At 41.8% G+C, this 25,604-nt stretch overlaps 2 protein-coding genes across 2 annotated transcripts; both read right to left on the reverse strand.

The window, feature by feature from the left end:
• Positions 1-81: 81 nt before the first annotated feature.
• Positions 82-4,821, reverse strand: LOC105935191. The gene is made up of 2 exons (XM_036141064.1): positions 4,604-4,821; positions 82-2,028 (listed from the first exon to the last, which is right to left on the reverse strand). Exons 1-2 carry the CDS (start codon positions 4,732-4,734, stop codon positions 1,731-1,733), a joined length of 429 nt encoding a protein of 142 aa, XP_035996957.1. The 5' UTR covers positions 4,735-4,821; the 3' UTR covers positions 82-1,730.
• Positions 4,822-6,849: 2,028 nt separating this feature from the next.
• On the reverse strand, positions 6,850-25,545 carry si:ch211-197l9.2. Its single transcript, XM_012875656.3, has 9 exons — positions 24,233-25,545; positions 21,817-22,041; positions 21,015-21,173; positions 16,247-16,318; positions 15,064-16,164; positions 13,283-13,390; positions 11,665-11,714; positions 10,402-11,584; positions 6,850-8,031 (listed from the first exon to the last, which is right to left on the reverse strand). The coding sequence occupies exons 1-9, from the start codon at positions 24,881-24,883 to the stop codon at positions 7,882-7,884; spliced, it is 3,699 nt and encodes a 1,232-aa protein (XP_012731110.2). The 5' UTR covers positions 24,884-25,545; the 3' UTR covers positions 6,850-7,881.
• Positions 25,546-25,604: the final 59 nt, after the last annotated feature.

Here is a 25,604-nt window from a genome sequence, read left to right on the forward strand (position 1 = left end):
TATTTGTATTTCCATCCTGGATAACAGAAAAAGGAATAAAGCCTGCTATATCAAACATTTTCCACACACACATTATTTTTGTTTGTTTTTTTCCATACTTATCCAGTCCTCAAAATTCATCAAATTTAATTATTTACCTTTCCCAACTGAATAACCTGTATTGATTAGCTAAAAATATTTTATTTTTCATTTATGACTTGTCATCTGGATTTATGTTCTTTTACATTAAAATCTGCACATACATATATATTATTTCCTTTTAATTCTCCTAAAAATCAACAGAGCTGCAAATCTTTACTGCGTCCATTGATTTTTTATTTTTTTTTGGTCACACTACATATCACATGATATCTACTGTAATGCTGCATAATCAGGGGTAAGTCGCTGTCATTTTAGCTGTTTGACAAATACTTCCACGTGTTTGTGAAAAGCATTAAAATGACACGTTTACCTTGTTTGCATGCTGGTGCTGTACTGATGGTGCTAACGTGGTGTGTGTACTCTTAGTTTTGTCCTTTAGGGGCCTCAGTCTGAACATCACGTCTGTTAACTGGGTTTCTCAGTGACGTGTCGACTGTTCAGCGGAGTTTGTTTCAAAGTAACGTAGAAAAACCGCTAGCTGATTTTGTGTGAAACGATTTTGATACAATAAATGTGGGATTTACCTGAAAAGGTGTTGCTTTGTTATTTAACGTTACTCTCTATCTGCCGTTCTGATTACGACATTTGTTGTTTTATCCATGAGTGAGAAAGGGGAGGTACGAAATTCTGCCTGTAAGACAATCTTGACGGTTTCACTGTGTCACGGTTTTAACTCGGGCGGCAAAATATTAGAAAAACACATGATAACACGGCGACATCGGTTGCAACCGTTTCCACGTTTTCTCCATTACTCTTTTTTTTCCCCCACCTGTCATTACAGCAACCTGGGATCTTCTGCATCGACTGCCGAGGGAAATCCACCAGGTTGAAAATATTCCCGACATGCAAACTCAGGCATAATAACAAACAAATATTGCAGCGATATCTTTGTGATATGCTGTGCAGCCATGTTTACATTTAAATACAAAATGATCCAAATGCTCATAGTTTCCAACTGAAGTTTCAAAACGGCATCACCTTTGTTGGAGCGACTTAAGAGTCAAACGGTTTTACAAGCCAGTAAAGACCAGATTAATTAAATGAAAAATATGCACAGTAAAACATTTTTTTTACATAGTAAGACTGGGCAAAAAGAAGCAATGATTTCTAAGTGTGCTACTTGCAGCTTTGGTTACAGGGTGTATTATTCATGGCCAGCTTGTTACCTTGTACAGTTTCACAAAATAATTGTTTTTTTTAGCCCTCTGCATGAAATGGATCCATCAACCTGTGGGAGGCCAGCAGTTTAGGCTACAGGACCGGAAGGATGAGCTGGACCATTTCTTTAATATTGAAACCTGTTTTCTTCTAACCAACTAAAACAAGGAAAAGAGGAAAACTAAAAGCTCTGGTATCATGCAGTTCTGCTCAAAGCCTCATTGCATATTTGTTTAAACAAGTATACAATCTTGAAAAAGACCCAAAACATGTAAGTAGACCTTGTGAAGCTCACAGACTTCAGTGTAAAACATGATTATAAATCACAAGTTCCTGACCGATTAGCACCATAAGGATTTGTTTTTGTTAGAGTTTGTTATATAAATCTTTTCAGTCATTAAAATCTTATTGCTCTGCAACTGAAAGTCCAGCTACGACGAGGCGGTTTCCCAGGGTTTCTGCACCCTTTGCATCCGAGAGGGAGTGGGACTCTGGTTGCTCGGTTGGACGTCCGGTTTTGTGACTCCGGGCACTTCTTTACCTTCCTGAACCAGCTGCATCACCTCCGCAAAGGAAAGCCGATTCGCTTCTGCGCCTGCGGGGGTTTCCATCATCTGGTTTTGGTGTCCGTTAGAATCTGGATGTGACTGAGTGCTCTGGTCCTGCTGCTGATTACGTGACAAAGAGATCCACCGTTTGTAGCTCTGCTGGTCTATCGGTTCTACAAACCTGGAGACGGAAAGGAAAGAGGGATTTTTACAAAAAGAAACCACAGTTAAAGAAGGATGAATCAAAATAAAATGGCTGCTAATAGGGCTGGACGATAACTGAGTAAAAGTATTGTTGGAATTGCACATACTTTTCTTAAAAACGCTGAGGTTATTCATAATATATTGTGTAAAAGTGAAATTCATTTAATATAAAAATCAACAACAAGTCCACTTTTATTAGTTCTATTTAATCTTGCAATGAGTTTACTCGTGTGGCCCTCTTGAGATCAGATTAAGCTGTATGTGACCCCTCAACCAAAATGAGTTTGACACCCCTGCCCTTGGACCTTCTTGCTGCAAGGGACCTGTGCCACTGTGCAGCCTTTGAGGGTTTATTTCTGTGGAAAATTTGTACTTTGAAATATACTAACTTTGTATGTTAAAAACACTTTATTAAAATAAGCACAGACATTATGCGACTGCATAATGTGAAATATGCCGCTTTACATACAGCTTTATATACAGCTTTACAGAGAGTAAAAATAAAAACTATTATTATCTTCATCTGTCACTTTATACATGTTGTATTAATTAATTCCACATATTCTTCAGTGATGGTATCAAGGCCTTGGTTGATTGTATCTGTAATACTTTATCTGCTGGTTGTGCTGCTCTTTTTACATCTCTCTTTGCAGGTGAAGTAGCACACTGAGGATGAATCATTCTCTCCTTTTCTCTCTCCTTTTCTCCTTTTTTTTAGTGTCCATATAACATGAAATATTCCCTGCATTAATAAAGCTTCTTGCACGTATAAATCAAGAGGAGCAATACGGCGGATGCGGTAAAGCTCCGCTTGTGAAAGTAAAATCTGTTGGGCTCTTTTTGGCATTAAGACAACAATTCTTCACGCCACATTGCCAGACAGGACACTATTAAAAAAAAAGTTAAATATTAGTGTTGCGCCGATGCCATTTTTTGGCCTTGATACCGATACCCGATACCTGGCTGTGCAGTATTGGCCGATACCGATACCATCTGTTTGAAATCGGTGTGTGCGTGTGTGTATATATGAAGAAGTGCATACTACTTAGGGTAGTGGAACTTTTTATTGCCTACCTGGAATGGGTGACAATAGTTGAATAAACTTTTGGCTCTCAAAGGCCAAAATAGTGCAACATTAGTGAAATTATAAGATGTATAATAGTAGTGCAACAGTAAGACAGTAAAATTACATTGATAATTGAATAATCTCTTTTAAACCCTGAGTTTTGGCTCTTAAATGCCAAAATAGTGCAACTTTCATGAACTTATATAACATGTATAATACTAGTCGGGAGAGAGAAGGCTGCGTTCAAGTGACATACAAACATCAAAATGGTATTGTGCCCTATTTGTTGGTACTCGCCAATACCGATACCACTATTTTAGTGCTGGATCGGAGGCCCTGTCCCATACTGGTATCGCTATCGGTGCAACACTATTAAATATTATAAGAATAAATACACAATATTGCCAAAAGTATTTGCTCACCAGTCTAAATAATCTAAATCAGGTGTTCAAATCAGTCTATGGGAGTCCAGCGTGGTTCTGTGATAGGATGCCACCTGTGCAACAAGTCCAGCTGTGAAATTGTCTCGCTCCGAAATATTCCAGTTAACTCTCAGAGGTATTACAGAGGGCTCGGGACCCCTCAGGAGGACAAGGGACACCTTTTGGGGGTTGCAACAGGATATTGATGTGATTACAGGATGTTGCATTTCCTATATTTTCTTAAACTGATGTTAAAGTATTAATTTACAAGATGCTCCACATTCCGTATTTTAACGCAGGGAGATGGGTTCACTTTTTTTTTTTTTTTTTTGAAGTGAAAGGAACTCTGAAAGCTTCATCAAACCAATAGACTTTGGACAACTGCATGCTCCCAACTTTGTGGGACAGTTTGGAGATGCTCCCTTCCTCCCAACCTGACTGAACACCTTTGCGATGAACCGGAGCAGAGACAGAGAGCCAGGCCTTCTCGTCCTGCAAGTGTCCGGTCTCACAAATGCAGGCTTGCAGGATTGTTCCTGCAAGCCAGGCTAATAACAACCCTAACGACTCCCTGTTACAGAGGAGTGGACCAGTTTCCATTCAATCTGCTGGCTTAATGGCTTTAACGACCGCCCATTACTAGGGGCGGACCTGTTTCTGTTGAATTTGCATGTTATCTAAGCCATTACAAGGCCTTTGTTTGGCCAGTGGTATATAGCTTGGTACTCATCATTACTCCAGACTTTTTGAATTGAGAAAGCTTCCTGGAGAGGAAGAGAAACGTCTTCAACTACGGAAAACAAGTCCAGCTGCTTTGTTGTTTACTTTTTTTTTTTTTTTTTTGGAATGACCATAACCTGGATGACTGAGAATCGTCACCTTCATGTCTCACAAATGCACAAGACGAATGGTCAAAAATCCCCCCAAACACTTCAAAATCCCGTACCGACGTCCCAATGAACCCTGTGGATTAATAATGGGAGGCCACTGGGGTTCATATGCGAGCCAAGGCAGGTGAGCGAACACTTTTGGCAACATTGGCGTAAAAACACCGCCGAGTTGACCTGTTGTAGAAGAAGAGCTTCAGTTTTAGCAGCTCGGTTTGGTCTCTGCAGTTTAAAGTCTTCAGGCCGTCCGCAAAGCGCTCATCAGCCTCGAAGTTATAGGAGTCGAACCGTGAAAACACTGATTCCATGTTTACTTTATTGCTAATAATGAAAAAGACCCTTCTGCTGAATATATACAGGAACTCTTCCTGCTGTCTGCCATAGAAGAGCGCGCTAAAGAAGGTTTTCCGCTGATTTAAAGCATACAGCTTCAGCTGCAGCGCCATCGCAGGTGAGATGTGGTACTGCAACTAAAGGCGGCGGGAGGGGAGGCAACAGGGCTGAGTGGTCCAGCAGAGTTTATTTTGGGTCATCGGCTCTACTAACAGCGTTTCTTTTTTTTAAATAAACATTTTATTGCAAAGTTAAATTACACAACAAGCGTATTTGAATATTTTTTACACATATAAATGCACACAGAACAAATGCAAAACAACACAAACAACAACACCAAAAGAACAGCAGCAACCATTCAAGTATTGTAAAAGTCAACCTTAAATTATGTGACCAGATTATTTTTGCAGTAAATCCATTTGTCCCATTTTTCCATAATTTTCTCTTCTTTCAGTAGCAGAGTGAATGTAATTTTCTCCATGGTGAATATTTCCTTTACAATATCCATCCATTCTGTGAGATTTGGTGGTTCAGTTAATAGCCATTTTCTTGTTATGGCTTTTCTCGCAAATGTCAACAATATTTTAACTAAATAATGATCTTTAGTGGCTACTACTTCAGAGATATTGCCCATGTACAATTTTGCAGGTGTGAAAGGGACGCACCTTTATCAAAGTTAAATTAATTGATGTCCAGAATGTTACAATTTGTGAACAATCTCGAAAGATGTGTGTGATTGAAACTCATCATTGCACACGGTCTCCAACACGACTGTTGAGTTGATAATTGTCTGCTCTTTATATACGGAGTAATAAGGAAACTAATTAAATAATTCCAGTTAAATTCCCTCTATTTTAATAAAGACTGTGACAACTTACATATCCTATGCCAGACCTGATCTAATATTGTAAGGGTCATTACTTTTTTCCCATTTTTCTTTAGGAAAGAGCGTTGTAATATTCTGACAAGACATCATACTAGTGTAAAGTTTTGAGACATTCTTAAACGTTTTTTGTTGGTATGCACCAATTATTGTTTCAAAACAGCATTTTGTTCATCCCCTTCTGATCTAATTTCTTTATTATCATACTCTCTAAACCGGATCCACTAACAGCGTTTCAATAAAGATTTGGTTGAATCTGGGAGAGCAAGGCCAAGTTTAATTGGCTGAGCTTAAAAGTAATTAATACAGATATTTGTCTATTATTTGCTACTCAGATGTACTTTCATGCAAACCAAACTCAAAAATGAAGCACGGATTAAACTCATAGCATCAGATTCTAACTATATTAACACAACCACAAAAAAAAAAGTCAGACTTTATTTGTATTTTTTATAAAGTAAACTTGCCAACACCTTCAAGTATTGAATTCAACTTAAAAGCAAATTTAAAATATTTTAAAAAATCTATAATGACACCAACAACCCAAATTTAATACTATTCCAACTCTCAAAAAGCAATTAATCTTAATTGTTTTATAGTTTTAAGTCTTAAAATTCAAGCATTTATAGGAGCCCCACTGATGGTGAGTGGCACCCTAAGCAGCAGGGTAGCTTGTTTATTTCTTGGGTCGGCTCTGGTTTGCCATTATAGAATGCATTTCAGACATTGTATTTTATCTATTAACATATAAGTAGCATGTTTAATTAATGTTTTTGCATTTGGTAGGTTTGTAGACAGACCATGCTATGCTATGCATGATATCTATTGGATTGATTGGCAGTGGGATGTTTACAGCTGTTAGGGTATTGTTTGAAGCTCTAACTATGCTTTAAACATCTCAACATCTTCATCCCTTACCTGTCCGCTGTCGTCCATGGTCTTTATGGAGCTGCTTGTTCACTAATTATCTCCATCAAACCCCTGAGGCCTTCACAGAACAGCTGGGTTAAAACTGAGATTCAGTTACCCACAGGTAGACTCCGTTCACAGAGGTGACTTCTGAAGCCAATTGGCTGCACTGTACTTTATTTAGGGATGACAGAATAAATCAGGAGATTGAATAAAAAAAATAATAATTCATGTCGCAGATTTTAAATTTTTATTTCTAAAAAACAAAATTGAAAAGGCATAATTCATTTTCCTTTCACTTCACAATTATGCAGCACTTTGTGTTGGTCTAACACAGAAATTATAATCAAATACACTGAAGTTTGTGGCTGTAACGTGGTACCATGCAAGGCACTGCATACTACAATACATTAGACGCTTCCATCCATCTTTTTGGAGCAATATGTTCAGGAAAATGAACTAGATTGACAAATTTTTTTAAACAATAGCAAAACACTTGACATCATATCAGTCCATTTTCAAAAGGTTTGAAGGAATTTGTCAGATTGATTTGTTACAAACACATTTCTAGCAGTACCTTCTCACATTATTCTATTTTTTTAAATTAGGTCATGCGTATATCCAGCTGGCAGGCAAAGCCAGTATTTCAGTATGTTGTGTTTTTTTAAGCGTAGAGCTTAAACACATGTGGTTGAGTGGAAATCTGACCCCCGTGTGATTGTGTGCTTCAGTCCTGGAGCCGTCGTTAACCGCAGTGGACCAGCTGCTGAGTGAGGAGGTAAGTGTTTCAGCAGATCTGGTTCCTCTGACTGATGGTGAGTCAGAAATTCAAATCAGATATAAAGACCTGCTTGTTGTTTTTCTCATCAGCGGAAGCCAAGAGTCAAACAGACAAAGAGGGAGGAAGGGAGGAGGGTGGTGAACTCCACAGGTGAGGAAATCTCATCCTATTAAGTGCTTAGAAGGTGCTGTTTCTTTTCTGGAGCGTGTGGCGTAAATAGTCAGCAGATCTCCTGGAAGTAATGACTGGACTGTAATCAGGTTTCTGAACTTTTAAAGCCAAAAGGTTTGAGCAAACATTTACGAAACACCATTGACCAAATACAAAAATTAATCAAAAGCGAGATAAATAAAAAACTACAACCAACTATGAAAAGAGATGAGCATTCAGATTGCACAGAAATGTGTTTACTCAGAGCTCCCCTAAACACGTCACATAAGCTGATTCTGCTTTTAAAAACAGCTGTACAATAACTATGAAAAAAGCCTCCTGCACTGTTCTTATCTCTGGCGTTTTTAAAGTGAGAAAGCACCATTCGTTTCGTTCTTCTCAGCCACAGCTGGAGTCTGCAGCAGCGCCCGCCGGAGCCGAGTATCTCTGTCGCTGAGGTTTGGACGGGATGGACGTCGGTCTCTGACGAGACGGACGAGCGAAGCAGAAGGTCAGAGTGCTGCTGGAGCTGCACTCATAGTTTCCATCCTGGTCAGAAACAATAAAGAGACGTATTTATGAGGCGGGGGAGGGAGTTAACAAAATACTGGAGAATGACAAGAACTAAAAACCTAAATATTTTAATTTCTTTATATTAGGGTAAAAAGAAAGTACACCTTCAGTTTTAGGATGTTATGTATCAGGGGAAGATAAAAGTGATGTGTTACTTTCAAGGTTTGAAAATCACCTGAAAAACATTATTATCCACTTGGTCATTGTTAAACAAAAATGGAGCCAGAATGGAAAAGATTTGTGTGATAAACTAAGCACACCCTGATCCTTTAATCTGGTCATTTACTGTATGCTAGTCTATCACATTGTTGCGTTGTGTCCCAATCTTCTTTATACAGTTTTAACTGATTGCTTTGATTACCCTGTTGGGACCAGGTTTTAGCTGTTTTAATACTTTTGTATTAAAGTCTGTGGTTGACTCAGTAAATGAAGGGTGCCCAGGTCTCCAGGCCACAAAACAAGCCCAAACCATCCACCCTCTGCCAACTGTGCTTTACATTTAGTATGAGGTATTTGTGCCACTACTGTTGCGTTTTATTGCTGTGGAGAACCCAAAGGCAGACATAGGACAAGTAGAATAGTAGTGAAGTAATATTTATATAAAAAAGAAACATACAATTTGAGGTAGTACAGGAAGCAATAACCAACAACACATATTGAAGGGTAATAACAACAAATTTCTTAATGAATGAAAGCCATGTGGTAAGATACATACAGAGGAGGGTTATTGGTGAGACAATGAACTGGTGAGTCTGATTAAGTGAATGTGGAACAGCTGTGAGAGAGCGTGATCTGAGGCACCGAGGGAAAATTACTAAAATAACAAAGAAGGCTGGTGTAGATTCTCAGTCATCCAGGACACCCTAAGTGCTTTCCTAGAAGCTTCTGGATAATTAATTTTACTTCCTAACGATAAACTTTAAATTGTTTGGAAATGGCCTTTATGAAGCTTCCCAGATTGATGAGCAGCATGCTCTTTTAAGATTATATATTTCCATATAATTTTTATCAAGACCTGATGCATAAAACCGAAGAACAGAGCAAAGGTGCACTTTCAACCCACCAACCACTTTAAATATGAATCTCCTATCTGAAACTGATCAGAATGCAGATGTTTGGTTCACAATTTTGGGATCAGTGGTTATAATCAAGTATTAATAACTATAAAGGTATACACTAACTGTTAGTTGAAGTGGCTGTGTTACTTTAACTGTGCCAATCAGATTGATAACGTGTAGCACTCCAGTCCAGCTCATTATCATTCCAGTCCAGCTGCCATTAAATCCTTTTGGGGAAATGAGGGACATTCAGCAGAACTCTCAGAGCTGATTGGTCGAAGTGACACAGTGCCAGCCTACCAAAGGTTGGTTTTAGCCAGTCACTGTATCACATTGAAACATAAGCAGCAGACGTCATGGGAAACCATAAGAAGATAAGCTAGTCAAGGCACTTCTTGCTGTTCTTCTTTCAGAGATTAAATTGTGGATTCTGACAAAACGGATGTGATAGAAGCAACTACGCGTTGGTCCTCCTGCGCTGCCATGTTTATGTTGGTTCGGTCGCTCGTTCTTTTAGTCCCGCCTTAGACCTCAATACTGCAACGTGATTGGCCCGAACTGTTTTTGGTTCGGTCACAAACGGTTGAAGTCGGAGCGGTACAACATGGATTCTCGTGTGTTTGTGAACGCACAAATACCGCGAAAAAAACTGTCACCAAGTCCTGACAGTAAAATAGACAGATGTGTGAAAAAATAGAAATACACCGCTCCCGGTCAGAAACAACCAATCAGAGCCAGGAGGAAGGTCTGGCTCTGACTGGTTGTTGGCAGTGTCAATCACTTATGTGTATGCGTTGCTCACAACAACCTGTTTACAGGAAAACTGCCACCAATTTCTTGAGTGGCAGCTCTGCTCAGAAAACAAAGACAGGTAAAGCAGCACTACAGCCGCTGCTGTGGCGCAGCAGAGAGCAAATAGGAGTGACTTGTTATGTGTGTTTGTTAAAAATTTCAAGTCCAGGGTTTTTCTAAATTCCTTACTGCTGCTGTTTGGGCCAAGTTTTAGCTGTTAATTAATAACTTTCTTTCTAAAGTCTAATGCCTACAAAACAGTACTATCAACCATAATGTATGAAGGATAAGTCTACTCTGTTTTAGGGTTGTAAGCCCAAAGTGCTCTAAAAGTGTTGTAAACCACACTCTTTATGTGCTTTTAATTTCCCAGTATCTTTCGTGAGTCTTTAAATGTGTAGAGACGAGATGTTGTATCTCTTGGTTGTATTTTTGTAATAATTTCTAAACCAAATGGGCTCTAAGGTTGTATGGTGGCACATCTTCTTCTTCTCACCTCTGTTGTGGCCGTACTCTGACTGTTTCTGACTCTCTGGTTCAGGCTGACTCCCTTCTCCTCCCTTTGGGCTCGAGCTGCGTCCTCTCTCTGCTTTATGAACCTCTGGTTGACGATTCTGGTCACGCTATCGTTCCTGTGCAGCGCGGCGCCCTGAGGTCTTGTCGGAGCCCGCTCCAGGTTCTTCAGGCTGTTCTTGGTCTTCTGGCCGGAAGACGGCGGAGCAGCTTTGTCCACTCGGCCACTCACCCTGCGCAGGAACTCAGTCACCAAACCACACCGGTTTGTGCCGGCGTATCTGCTGGGCGGCTTGGAGTTGCTGACGTGGCTCAGGTTCTGGGCTGCGCCTGATCTGGGACTGGTTTGTCGGGTCCACGTCAGGCCATTTGAGTTCTGCTGCGACAGGTTCCACAGCCCTCGATCTCTGGAGCTGGAGGAGGATGAAGAGGGGCTCAAACTAGGGGATGGGGAGAGAGAGGAGTGTCTGCGGTACAGTTTGGGGGAGGATGTGGAGGTTTTAGGCCTCTCAGCTCGACCCGCTAGCCCATCCAGTGAGGTGGAGATGTGTTGGGAACGAGCAGTAACCAGGGAGGAGCTCAGGACTTTGGAGGGGCTGTTTCTCACCGCGATCAACCCCTGAGTCTCATCCGTCTGCTGACCAACGCTCACCATCTTTGGCCTCGTGTGAGTCTGAGTACCTGAGCAGGCTACATCCACCCAGCGGCTTGCTAATCTTCCTTTCTTCTCCGGTGAGCTGCCATGAACCGTTTGCCTCCAACTGGCAGTCATCTCCTTCATATCGTCGCTCAGGTTAGCAGAGGAGCCCAGGCAGAGCTGAGAGAAGGAGGTCGGCGGCGTGCACCAGGGAGAGGAGGTGTCTACGGACTCCCTGTCTGCAATGGGGCTTTGTTTTAGATGAGCCAGGTGGACTCTGCGGGCTGAAGGGGGGCTGTAGTAGATGCGGAAAGTCGTCTTCTCTGGGGCGGTGTGGCTTCTCTCTATTGACATCTGCTCAAAATCAAGATCAGGGAAGCTAAGGGGCATGATTAAATGGTCCCACGTCTTAACTGGATCGTCTCGGTCCAGCTGGGCGGCCTCCTGGCTCAGGTAACACCAGTTCTTCCTATGAGAGCGCCGTGGGGAAAACAGACGTTGGACTCTTTGTTCTTTAGTGCTGCAGGTTCTGTGGAAGCAGCGGGAGAAGAATAAGCTAAAGCTCTGATGGACTCCTGGATAGGATGCAAACTACAAGAAAACACTAACCTGGGAGCTTCAATGCCTTGCCCATCATGGAAAACAGCAGTGATGGATAGCTGAGAGGAGAGAGAGAAAGAGAGAAAGCAAATTAAACACTGAATGCTTTGCTTAAACATGGTAAAACAGCTTTTTTGTTAAATTCCAAACTAAATGCAGATCTGGGGCTCATGTTAGGCTTCCCTACTGTTCAGCTTCAATTGTTAGGGGAGGGACCAACAATTTGTTCCTCTAATACTCTGGACAAAGGTTTGCTTCACATGCGGTCAATTTCCGCCTTTCAAGAAGTCACTGCAAGGCCTCAGTTCCCTTAAAAGATCTCCCTAACTAAGATTTGCTCCTAATAATATTCAAGTCCGTCCAATTGTACGAACACATTAAAATTCAAACCTGTACATATATTTTAAAGCGATCCTAGACCCAGTTAACAACGAGGTTAACTCTTGAAGAACAAGATGTGACCAGATTCCTTCCATATTAAGCGCAGCAGTTGTCGATATACAAACTAGACAAGGAACGTTACTAGCTTTGTCCCCTTTATGAGCTTTTAAAATAGGAGATTTTTTTTTATATGTACAGAACTCTGATGAACAGCTGTTGTTTGACTAATGCTTTAGAAATAAAATTGACTTGACATGAGAGCAGCAAGATTCAAAGAAGAGAAACACATCCGCCAATCTCTGGAAACCGAGAAACTAGCTTCAGCATAGCATTATGCTAACCCCATCCTGAATGTAAGTTTAATGGGATTGGCTTTGATTTACTTAAATTTTTTTATTAGATTTATCATCAAATTGATTTACTTAACTTTTCAGATTTATCATCAAGAGCCTTTATTTAGTTGGTACTGGTTGTGAGATAGGGTTTTGGATGCCAATTAACCCTCCTTTGTTTACCCAATCCGCCATTTTGCTGTACTCACAGCGGCCATGTTGTTACAAGAGCAGACTGAGCACATGTTGTGAGCATCCATTTGAAAAAAAGCTGTTTGCATCTGTTGTTGGACAATAATATTTGTAAATAAATAGACTGGCTCTTCAAGTGCACAACACATTTTTTTGTAATTTTGGTTTTTCTGTGTCATCCCTTTCCAGCCAGTAATCACGAATCTGACTTTAAATCTAAAAGTAATAATGACGATAAGTCACATTATCTGCATGTTATCCTGCTGAAGTTGAAGCTGAAACACTGCCACGTAAAGCTGCTGGCATGCCTGTAAAGTCTTTCTTATTACTGCAGAGTGCCGACTGAGAGAGGTATTACAGTCTGGTCTGTGGAAGCAAAATATAAATAATTATACAACTTTGTTATGGAAAATCTTGGTGCATGAATGATATGCAATGAAGATGTATTTAGCATTTTTACAATCAGGTGTAAACATCAATGCAGAGGAGCTAAATTTGGAGAAATGGGCAGGAATCAGTGGTGTATATACAGGAAATGGATCCTAACATGTCTGTCAACGGTTGGCTGCAGCTCCTACAGGAGATTACCCTAAATACTTTGGCACGAGTCTTCTCATGAAGCAGGCAGAGAAGCAGAGATCATTGGGAGGACTTCCCACTGTGTCAGACAGCCTCACACACAGCAGGAGGATAGGAGTCTGTGGGGTAAGACGCATCGTTACCTCGGTTGCCTCTTCGCACGGACCCGACTTTGCCTTGCCGTCGTCTCGAAGCTTTGAACTGAGGTCCTGCAGCAACCCAAGCAGCACAGACAAGGTTTTGTCTTTACACTGAGGATAAAAACAGAAAACACAAATGAAACAATCTAATCCTAAATAAAAATTTAAAAAATAACCTACGGGACCTTAACAACAGTGACAAATGTCAAGATACAAACGTATTGAATAATTTAGAGGTAATTCTCATAGATTAACACAAAGAAGGGCTTTGTCTGTTTGTGAAAGAGATGGAAAGTGATACGTGGTTTGATAAATGTTTTAGTGGTAAAAATCTGAATAGAGCATTTGTTTTCCACTCTCTTTATTTTTGATGCCTTCAAATAAAATCCAGTGGAACCAGCAGCCCTCAGAAGTCACCTCTCCTTATCGTCAGCTTTGTTCTGTGAAGGCCTCCAAGCTTTGTTAGAGATCATTAGTGAGCAAACAGCACCATGAAGACCAAAGAGTCCAGCAGACAGGTCAGGAAGAAGGTTTAGGAGAAGTCGAAAGCGGAGCTAGGTTATTAAAAAATATCTGAAGCTGTGATGATCTCACAAACTGTCCAGTCCATCATCTGACAGTGTAGCACAACTAAAAACCTAACGAGGCACAGGCGTCCACCTAAAGTGAGAATCTGTTTGGACTATAACTCGTGAAATTCCCTATGGAAGAGTGACAACCAGAAAGTCATTGTTGAAAGAAATCCAGTTTCCACGTAAGGGACACAGAAAACATGTGGAAATAAGAAGAGGCTCTAGTCAAATGAGACCACTTTTTGATCCACATGCAAAATGTTATGTGTACCAACCATCCCCACTGAGAGACATGATGATGGCAGTATCATGCTGTGGGAGAGGGAAGCTATTCAGAGTTGAGTGAAAGATGGACTGAGCTAAATACATCTTGAAAGAAAACCTGTCAGAGGCTGGAAAAGATTTGAGACGTCGGCAGGTGTTTACCTTCAGGCAGGACCTAAGCCCACTTGAGAATGTGTGGCAAGACTTGGAAATTAATATTCCCAGACACTCTCCGTCCAACTGACTGAGCCTCAGCTAGTTTGTGAAGAAGAATTGGGCAAATATTTAAGCCTCTACATCAGGGATCACCAGCCTTTTTGAAACTGAGAGCTACTTCATTCATTTGAATGAAATAGCTGAACGAAAACTGGTACTGTGTCATATGAAGGGCTACCTGTACTGATCTTTGAAGTACAAGAGTCCATGCTCACCTTAACTTTATGTAAAATAAACATGTTTGTGATGCTTTTGTCATTTCTTAAGTCCATGTAAATACAAGTATGATAAAAAAAGAGGAGCAACTGAATAAAATAACACTTTAGATGCAGCTCACTGGAAGATAGTGCTACCTTTTTTGAACAAGCTTAAGGGCACCACATATGGTCCTGGCGGGGGGGTTACCTGGGGCCTGTGGCTACCATGTCGGTGACCCCTGATCTAGGTGCTCAAAGCTGATAAAAACATGCCTGAAAATGACTGCAGCTGTAATTTCAACAAAGGTGATTCTACAAAAGCATTGACTCAGAGGGAGCTACACACAAATTGTTGCCACACCTTTCAGAGTTTTATTTGCAAAAACTGTCTCGTCTTCCTCCACTGCACAATCCTGCCCTGCTTTGTCTTGGTCTGTTTCATAAAATCCCAACAAAGTATACAGCAATATGTGGTTGTAATGTGAGAAAATGTGAATAATTTCAACAGGTTTGAATACTCCGTATTCCAATGTACCTCTTTTCCTTCTGGGTTTGTTCCTCTTCCATTGCACCACTGATGAAGGATCCACACAATCTGCAAGGACAGCTGCAGTTTCGGATCCCGCCAGCTGTCCATGACTTCCCCTTGACTGGCCTGTTTAACTTTCTGTTTTGCCTGCGTGGTGCAGAGTTCCTCCGCATGCAACTCCTTGAGACGTTCATAGTTCGCACAGAGAAAAGAGGAAAAATCCCAAGCGAGCCCGTCCTTCTTAGCAGAGTCCTTGCCTTCATCGTCACCCCTCAGAAGCGTGTCCATCTTCTCAATGAAGGCCAGCAGCATGGCCTGCAGAAGCTCCAGCGCCTCGATTAAAGACCCCTGCGCCTTGGCATTTGAGCTTACGTCCGTCTGAGATGCAAGAGCAAACGAGGGAGGTGAGATGTGTCCGTTTCTGGGTGGCACCGGCAGAAGCTGAATGGCGGAAGATAAAATGCAGGCGTGATCTCTGAGAGCGACAAGAAACTCATAGTCTTTGGAGGTCATCTCTTTGAGTCTATTAGGTTTTTTCTTATCGTCTCTCTCCTGGTTGTCTGGAGAGTCCTGCTCACCACACACTGGACCTTCACCGATCCTCTTGTCAAGCTGGGATTGGCTGCAGAGCAAATGTCTCCCTGCATCACCTTGTCCTTCCTCTGGCTCCTCTCTCTGATGCTGAGGGTACATCGATGGTCCCATTTCTCCGTCCTTTATCGCTGGAGTCAGTGACGGATTATCCTCTGAAACATCTTCATCTCCTCCTCCTCCTCCTCCTCCTCCGGTTTTCTCCCTTAAATCGCACATCTCCGCTCGCAGGCCCCGGTTCTCCACCTCCAGTTCGACGATGCGGCGGCTCAGGAGCGTGGCCTCTTCTTCCACCAGTTTCAAATGAACTTTGACTTCGGCTTCCCTGGCGTGAGCGGAGCTCTGCGCGCCTTCAGGCAGTTGGGCGGCGTCTACATCTCCGTACCTTGACCGGTATCGACCCAGTTCCTCACGCATGGCCTCGCTCTCTGACACCAGCTTCGTTAGCTTCTTGCACATCAGAGCCAGCTCCTCCTTAGCGAACAGGAGTTGGCACTTCAGATCTGTGCTGTCGTCCTTCAAAGAGACAAATGTGATGCTCATAAGCACAAGAGATCTTTTATAAGCTCCCATGAAGAAGTTATTAAAAGTGTCATACCTCCATCTGCTGAGAAAGTCTCCTCTCTGCTTTACTGGCTGTTGATCTGCTACTTCTCTTCTTCAAAGTGCTCTGAGAAACAAAAGAGAGACAGACCACTGTTGACACATCCAGCAGCAACTCAATACATCCTGAAATTTACCAGAACCTACAAGGTGCTTTCCTGGAAATTTGAGGATACTTTGCAAGAACTGTGGTTAGTTTCACAGATCTAAAAGCTTCCTTTCACAGAACTTTGGTCTGAACTCCTCGTTAATTTTATCCCAACGTTCCCCCTGTTCTGAGGTGCGTCTGAGAGCAACTCATTTTTGTAGAAGCTGGGGGATGGTGTAATGAATAAACCAATATTTTGACTTATCCACTTTTAGCTTTGGCGTCCTTTAGCTTGGACTACAAAATCGCTCAGAGAAATCAAAATGTCGGATTCGCGATATTGGTGAACTGGAAGTCTATGACCTTGTTTAGCAGCTCTGCAGCAAGTACTGTGACGTAATTGTTCAAATAAACGTAATACAAAACTGAACGGGTTGGAAAATATCACCCAAAAAGAATCTAAAGTTATCCCGGAGAGACTATATTGAAATTTTCTGCACTCCTAGAGACTCCAAGTACACAACAACATGTGTTTAAGGGCTAAAAAGTGGATTTTGCATGGTGTGTCCCCTTTAAAGCTTATGTTCACAAAACTTGTAAGTAGCCCACAGGCTTCATAGAAACTATATTATAACTCCAGAGTTATTTTAGGTGCTGCATCTGAGTTTTTTAACTGCAAAAATGGAAGTAAAAGTAAGTAAAATCTTCTTGAAATTAGTGTATTTTTCCTTGATTTGAGCAGCTAAATAAGACTATTCGCCAGTGGAATAAGATTTTTGCACTTAAAGTAAGAACGATTCATCTCCAACATCTTATTTCAAGTGCAGGATGTCTAATTATGTTATGTTAGGGGTAAAAATACTCATTCAATTGTCAAAAGGCCTTATTTAGCTGCTAAAATCAATGAAAATCAAGGAAAATCAAGGAAACTAATTTCAAGAAGATTTTGCTTACTTTCAGTTCCCTTTTTGCAGTGTATGAGAAACGTAGATTTATGGCTGGACGCTTTGCCACCTTGGCAAAGACAACATAGGAAGACATTGTGCTTATAATTGGCATCTTAAAGTCAGTCTTGAAGGTGGAAACACAAGGGGTATTAGCCTAGTCCCAGCAGACAGAAAGGGACCTATTATAATCTAGGACAGAACCAACTGGTACCACTTCTTTAACTGTACTGTTGTTATTTGTCCTTTAACATTCAGTTTACCCACAATCGGGTCAAGAAGCCGTCCGGCTGCAGCTTCAGTCTCTAAAATGTCTCCTTCACTTCTATCTGCACTGCGTTCTGCTCTTCTATAGATTAGGTAATCTAAGTGGATTTCACTGCTGGGATCAAAGCGACTAGCGGCTGTCTCCGATGAGCCGCCCCGCCCTGAGCTCAAGCCAAAGCTCAGAATCCAGGATTAAACCGAACACGTGTGACCGGACACAAGCGCTCTCCAAGGTGGTCGAGGGATCTGAACGAACACAACGCGGCCCGACGGTTCAGCGAGTGTTGGAGAATCGTCAACTTTCAGATAAAAATGTTTGATGAAGGTTCTAGGTCACTGCAATCTGGACGCCATTGCCTTTCTGGATGCCATAATACGCGCTGATCCAGATTTAGCCGAGCTTAATGCAAGCAGAAAGACAGAAAGTCGGAGAAGGTCTATTTTTGTAATCTCTCGCACCCTCTGTGCCTTTTTTTTCTGTCATCTCAGGCGACAATGTCAGCTGTGCTCAGGGTTCAGGCCAAAGCATACCACCGGGGCTGCTTCGCCCATCCCCGGCTCCACGCAGCTGCTGGCTGAGCCCTCCTCTGATATCGCTGAGGGTCGTGTGTCCCCTTACACAGGGATGGGGGGGACAGCTGGCTGGATGGGTGCAGCTGTGGTGGGTAATGGAGAGGAGGATGCCTGGCCACCAAAGATGGAACCTAAAACTAACCCTAAATCAAACATCATGGTCACATAAAAATATCCAGTCTGTTTGAATGATTTATTGATCTATTTTCCTCCTGATCCAGAATCACCCCATGCCAAATTTATAAGAAAATACAGACTATGTCTAGTTCAGTAAAACGAAAGCTATTTAGAAATGAATAAGGTTCAAAATACAGAGGAATTTTACCATTTACTTTTTTATATATTTAGGCTAAAACAAATTAGAATATTTTTAGCACAAGTCCTGCCTATGTAAAGATGTAGATGCAAAGAGAAAAGGTAAGCGTTTTTTAAAATCCAGACAGGGGCGGATTTAGGAAATTTGGGGCCCAAGGCAAAGAAAGGCATGGGGCCCTCTGAATTGAAGACAACACATAAAACAGACCCATTATATACAGATACAGACATTCTAATAGAATAGATAACATTATTTTTTTCTACCTTTTGTCCCTCTCTTATCCCTTTTCTTGTTGTTGTCCTCTCTATGTTTTCTTTTGTCCCTTTTTCTAGTAGACAAGCCATGATCTACTTATCTGTTCTCCATTTTTCATTTGAATGAAATAATAGCTGGAAGTAAATCTGCGCCCGTCTCCATTTTTTACGCATGTTTATCATCATTACTTCTTTGATTCTGTCACTTCTTAAAATTATTTATTTATTTGCATTTTTAAAAATACATATAAATAAATACAATAAAACACTATACCTGGTGTTTCTTGATTAGAAATAGAGGGACGTTCAATTGAAATCTCTTATATGATCTGTTCCTCATCCACAAAGACTTCTGAAAATACTAGAAAATAATCAAATTTCTAAGAAATGAATGATAACACATTAGAACTCCACACTTCACATTTCAGTAAAATTACTGCTGAAAGTTTAAAGGGTTCAGGAAAAGCTGGAATTTACCAGCCTCTGATGGCATTTTGACACCTCTTACAGGTTGCAGGTTATGTTAGGAGATTTTTTTAAACATTTAACCTCGGAAAGTTAAGGTCGGATTGAACCTTTGACCCTGTTGGAAGGTTTTTAATTTACCTGGTTTTGCGCTGATAATTACATTAACAGGGGTGGTTCTTAAATAAATGCAACCCTGGCACCTTCCCCCTGCATTCCTAAACTCCGCCCACAGCCATTTAAAGACACCTTTCTGCTGAACCACAAGAGCTTCCAGCCTTAACCCATTTGCAAGATCATTTATTTTGCTGTTGTTTAGACAGGTGGTTGCCTGTTTGGCCTCTTTTAAAGTCTACGGCTGCATTTTAAAGACCCTCAGTCAAAGCATTGTGACACTGTGTTGGTGTCTGCTTGTTCAGTGAAGAGCAGTACTGAAGGCTCTTCCTCTTTAGCATTTTCTGGGGCTCACTTACTTTATCCAGCAGTTTATATATTATATTTCATCTCCACATGTACGGTTTATGCATCATGCGTAGCCGTTTTTGTCTACATCCCCCCAGTGTGTTTTCCCCTGCTGTGAAATGTGCAGGTTTTTTTTTTTTTTTTTTTAATCTTCTCATAGTACTTCATTTCTCTTCGCTAATATTTCACCTCTAATTTTGTCTTTCAAAGCTGGAAGTAATTTCCTTCTTCATAAGACACTTTAAAGCCTTTACTCTTTGTACTTTTTTCATACAGTTAGTGTTTGGTTGATGATATTTTCTTATTCCTGTATCTGTTGAGGAGTGGTGCAGCTGTGCCCCTGAAAAGGTGGAAATCCAGATCTTCTACAGTAAAGTTGAAATTTTACAAAGTTGTAAGATCCATCCATTTTCCATACCGCTTAATCCCTCATGGGGTCGCGGGGGTTGCTGGTGCCTATCTCCAGCTGTCAATGGGCAAGAGGCAGGGTACACCCTGGACAGGTCGCCAGTCTGTCGCAGGGCAACACAGAGAGACAAACAACCATTCACACCTAAGGACAATTTTGGAGAAGCCAATTAACCTAACAGTCATGTTTTTGGACTGTGGGAGGAAGCCAGAGTACCCGGAGAGAACCCACGCATGCACAGGGAGAACATGCAAACTCCATGCAGAAAGACCCAGGGGTGTACTTGAACCCAGGACCTTCTTGCTGCAAGGCAACAGCACTACCCACTGCGCCACTGTGCAGCCCTTGTAAGTTGTAAGATGTATTGTGAAACTGCTTGTGTTACTTTCAAAGAAGAGCTTAAATTGTTGTTTTAAAGCACCATCAGAAAGACTTCTTAAAACCAATAGGCTACCTACAGTGTGCTGTTATCAAGTTTAAATAACGGGATCTGTCTACATGTGAATCGACAAAGAATGCAACCTTTGTGAAACCTGAATTTTTGAGTGATCTATCCATACATCAATCGTCTATACCCAGTTATACATGCAGGGTCTCAGGTGGGAGGTTGGTGCCTGTTTCCTGTCATTGGGCGAGAGGCGGGGTCCACCATGAACAGGTCTCCAGTCGATCACAGGATAACACAAAGACTCACAGGATAAACAACCATGCACGCACACATTTACTCACCTATGGGCAATTTAGAGAGACCAGTTAACCTAAGAGTGATGTTTTTAGAGAACGTGGGAGGAAGTCAGAGTACCCAGAGAGGACCCATGCATGCATAGGGAGACTATGTAAAGTCCATGCAGGAAGAACATTGGCCAGGATTTGAATTCAAGACATTTCTTGCTGCAAGGCGACAGCGCTACCAACCGCTCCACCATGCAGCCCTTGACAAATTCAATGATTAACAAAAACAAAAGTTTGGCTGTAACTTCTTCACCTCTCTGGCTTTCTCCACCTCAGTCTGCAGGACCTGCTTGGCCACTTCCAGCTGCTGCGTCTTCTCCCGCAGCACCTCGTTTTCCCACTCCAGCTGGCAATTTTTCTTCTGCACCACCTCCAGCTCGTTGTACAGGCGGAGGGAGACGCTCTTTGCGACCTGGAAGCGCAGGGAGAAGATGGTTACAGCAGCTCCAGTGTATGTGTGTGTGCACTCAGCAGCGTCGTTATTTTTAATGAACGTGTGCAGCGCGGTTTCTGCAGCAGCTGGTTTGGCGGACAGGATTTACAAGGAAATTCTTGTGACGGGAATTCTCCATATGAGTGGATAGAGAGGGGGAGTGAGAGCGAGGTTGTCAGGAATCCTACACCACGCCACACTGCCGGGGGTTCGGAGAAACCCAGTCTGGCTGCCAGTGTTCAACAACAGCAGGCACTGGCTGTTTGACGTTTCTAAATGATGTGACCCGGCTTTTATCACGGAGAACAACTCACCGCGTAATTACGATGCTGCTGAACGTTAAAAATATAAACAGGATGCACGAGGAAGGCGTTTCACTGTAATGAAATGACTGTGGTCCTGGAGAACAGCAGGAACTACTTTATTGCACCGCAAACATCCATGAATCAGGGTACAGTCAACCGATTGCGCTCCTCCAGTCAGTATGAGCAAGCACTCAATAACTGAGAAGGTTTTTGTAAGGTTAAAGCACATTTTCACTTTGATGCTGATAAGTGAGACAGCGATGATTCACTCAGAAAAGTTAGAGCTTTCACTGTTCGCTCAGGGTTGGTTTTCAGACCTTTATGTCATGCTCCAGGCTCCTGACCAGCTCCCCGTCCACCTGCCCAGTCTGAGCCACCCGAATGCTGCGCCGCTCGGCCTTGCGGAGCCGGTACTGCAGGATGCGGCAAGTCTTCTTGGCCTGCTCCAGCTGCAGCCGCAGCTCCTGCAGCTGGTACACCTCCTCCTCCTGGAACATGTCACGGATCTCCAGCATCTCGCAGCGAAGCTCCTCCACCTCATCCTGTGGTAGACAACACAGGAGCACGCCATTGTAAATCAGGGAAAGTTATTTGAAGATTTTTTTTAAGAGAATCTGTTTTGGGTCAGGTTTGATGCATGTGCTTTTTTTTTTCTATATGCCTGACCAAAGAAAACCTCTGTTTTAGGAATAGAATGAGTTAAAATGCCTCATTTGATTCATATCAGTGCTTCTCAAGCTTTTTGTAAGAAGAAGCTCAGTAGATGCCAGGTTTTCCAACCATGACCATCTTGACATTTGTCTAAAAAGTGAAAAACTTTTTTATCGTTTAGGCAGTTGGTTGTAGACTACAGTTTTATGCATTTAATGTTTGTTTAGAAGTCAAATATTTCAAGTAGCTTAAAAATAACAGAAAGTTCCCTAGAAGCTGGTGGTTTCTCACCAACCCTGACTACAAAATCCAACGTGGCTCCCTTGCATGTGAAACATGGCATTAGCCACAGCAACAAACAGGTTTATATGCATTTCTGAGCTATTTGTATCTGAGTAAACTGTTCACTCATGAAGAAATGTACATCTTCCTTTAGTGAATACTGCTGCAGAGTTTAAAAGAGCAAAATGCAGAGAAAAGTACAATGTTCTTCCCACCGAGTTGCACATTTGACTCGTTTTCGCACTTGCAACTTGAACATGGAAAGGTTGTGTTTCATATCATTCCCAGATCCAAGTTCAAACTGCGGAGGTAAATGAAACCCAGCCACAATTGCCACCTGTATAGTCCCTGGCCCACTGCCATGTCCTTCCCTTAATTTGAATTGCAAAGAATTACCAGACTTTCTTCTGAGTACCACCAAAAGCAGCCAAAGTACCACCAGTGGTACTTGCACCACAGCTTGAGGACCATCTCTCCAAGCAATTATTTTGCTGAACAAACAGAGAAACAACAGCATTGCCTTCCATCCAAACACTGGGAAACTGGTTGAAAAGTGAAACACACTGATGTCAAATGTGGTTGAAGTAGATCAAATGGGCTAACGAAGCCTTAATTTCAACTTCTTTGTTTATTTTAGCAGTCTCGGGCTAAAAAGTCACATTTTCAAAATATTTATCTGAACTAAATCTGAGGTTTGGAACGATACATTTAAAGATTACCCCATGTTGGCAGGATTGCAACCAAAAACACCCCACAAACGACATATCAGAGATATTTGGTTTAATTCAGAAGACAATGGAAAATATGAAGGGGTGAAGTTTGTGTCATATGTTTACCTGGGACATACCTCTAACTGAATATATCTCATTAATATGTGTTGTGAGTTACTTTGAACAGTGTGTGGACACATGGAAGAGGAAGCATCATGCTGAGGGACACCAAGGCCCTACCTCATGTCTGCTAAATGTAAGCCCTACAGTAACATAGCTTTTTACACCAGTCTTATGGCAGTTTTAATGTTTTAGTATCATCTTAAACTCTTTATTTATTACATATTTTAGCTGCATGGATAAAAAAGAGGGTACCCAATATAAGATACGCCTCCTAATAGGTTCTAAAACCAGGTACTTGGGTCTCAGATTAACAGTACAACATGACATATCATGATGAATTGTAATTAAGATTAGAAAATGCCAATAACCCCATCCTTTCTGGTCTCTTAGACACTATGATAAATAATTAGATTGGGGTCGTGTTTCAAAGTTGAACTTAAAGTGCAAAAGAGGACAATTAAAGTGCAAAAAGGAGGCTTGTTTAATTCAAATTTGTGTGAAAATTAAGACATTTGTACATTTGTGCCATTTTTCATAATGCAATCCAATCTGCAAAAGTGATGATATTTGAGGCACCTATAAAACTTACAGAGAAGTTCACAGATTTTGAACCAGATTAGTTATTGTCTTATCATAATCCCACTAACAGTAAAGGCTGAGATAATGCATGCTATTTTTGTGTCTGTGCAAAAGCTTAAATATTTTTGTTAATGGACAGTTTCAAAAAGGGAGTAAATTAAAGCTTAATAGTTTATTTGAGGCGTTGGATTTTAAGGAGAGTCACCTGTCCATCAAAACCAGATAGAGAAAAGATGGAAAATATGAATTTTGTGGTGAGTGAACTGACTCGCAGGCTTTCAGAGACGTCTGAGATGTATTAAATAATCTGAAATTAAGTTATTCCAAACGGACACCAGAAGAGCATGGAAACCAAATTCAAAAAGAAAGCTACTGAGCTCCGACTTACTTTCAAATACTCGTTCTCTGACCTCAGGTCCTCCACCTCCCTGACCAGGTCCTCGGTCGTCTCCCCCATCATGAGATCCAGGAAGGACCCCGCTGTTTTGTACGAACTGAGCCCCGCTGCTGCAGCCGCATCCGGCTGGAGCGCGCAGATCTCTGCCGCAGACTTTGCGCACGGTGTGCCCTGGCGCGTCCCCCCGCTGTCCGGGCTCCGATAAGCTCTGCCGTCGATCCAGCTTAACTCGTTATCGCTGCTCGGAGAGTCACGCTTATTGCCCTCCGAAGCAGAGTCTGAGATCTCTGAGCTGCTGTCCGAGGAGGAGAGTTTCCCGGACGGACAGCCGGAGTCTTTGCTCAGGTCCTCGGAGGCGTTGCTGGCGTCCGACAGTTTCCTCTGCGCGCCGGGGCTCCTGTGGCTCTCCGAGGGGACTTCTGCAGAGGCTTTCCCCGCTTGCTTTCTCAGTGACCCGGCTGGTTTCATGTCTCCTTTGCACTCCCGCTGACCAGACTGTGCGTCCTTTAGAGATGAGCCGGTTTGCTCCTCTTTAGCGGGCAGATCCTTCCTCTTCTTCTGGACCACAGCCTGCTGCTGCGTCCTGGACTGCTTCTGGCTGCGTTGAGCAGTTTTTGCGCTTTTATCACTATCTTTAGTCATTCCCTTGTTTTTCTCCCCTGCAGTTTTTTTTTTAAACAAGATTAGGATTTTCTTCTTAGTGAAACGATCATACTAAAGTTACAATGTTAAAATTCCCAACTCCTACAGAGGATGTCTGACTGAGGGCTCTGCTGCATCTCCAGGACTGACACTTTTCCAGAGCGCGCAAAGACAGAAATAAGTCTCGTTGGGAGAAATGACTTCCGGTTACTGTGCAAAATAAGACCCTGTGAGGAAAAAGATTATTCCCATCACGTAAACCACTATTCTCCATATTATCTGCAATAAAAACAAAAACTAATTTGAAAACATCCAACTCATAAAATCCACAGCCTCTTATCTCACGATGGGCTTGGAAGTTTTAAAAATCGATATTTTGAAATAATTTTAACTATCACCTCTCAGCATTTAGATCTTGGTGTAAAACAAATTATTTCAACAGTTTTACAGACTCTGTGATTATTTTTAACTTCATGGAAATATGGCCTCCTTCTGAAAAGGGATAATTTTTAATTTTATAATCTGCGTTGCTGGAAAGTGTATAGCCATTACATGGAGGTCAGACTCACAACTCTTTCGTTCTAGATGGATCTCAGTTGTGTCCCGCTTGAAAGGCTTACCTACCTAGAAATGACTGAATGCCCTTTAAGATTTCCCACGCCTATATAAACACTGTGTTGTTGTCTTCATTTAATTCTGCATAAAATCATATAAAGATTGT

The sequence above is a fragment of the Fundulus heteroclitus genome, chromosome 1 (assembly GCF_011125445.2).
Source record: "Fundulus heteroclitus isolate FHET01 chromosome 1, MU-UCD_Fhet_4.1, whole genome shotgun sequence".
In the NCBI taxonomy this organism is placed as follows: domain Eukaryota; kingdom Metazoa; phylum Chordata; class Actinopteri; order Cyprinodontiformes; family Fundulidae; genus Fundulus; species Fundulus heteroclitus.

What these genes read in the sequence shown, in the direction of transcription:
- si:ch211-197l9.2 (XM_012875656.3), bottom strand. Translation starts at nt 24,883, where the DNA reads ATGACTAAAGATAGTGATAAAAGCGCAAAAACTGCTCAACGCAGCCAG. An exon ending in CAGAGAACGAGTATTTGAAA is followed by an intron (nt 22,042 to 24,232) that starts GTAAGTCGGAGC and finishes TGTCTACCACAG; the next exon opens with GATGAGGTGGAGGAGCTTCG. An exon ending in CAAGGCATTGAAGCTCCCAG is followed by an intron (nt 11,585 to 11,664) that starts GTTAGTGTTTTC and finishes CTGCTTCCACAG; the next exon opens with AACCTGCAGCACTAAAGAAC.
- LOC105935191 (XM_036141064.1), bottom strand. Translation starts at nt 4,734, where the DNA reads ATGGAATCAGTGTTTTCACGGTTCGACTCCTATAACTTCGAGGCTGAT. An exon ending in AAGCTCTTCTTCTACAACAG is followed by an intron (nt 2,029 to 4,603) that starts GTCAACTCGGCG and finishes TTCCGTCTCCAG; the next exon opens with GTTTGTAGAACCGATAGACC.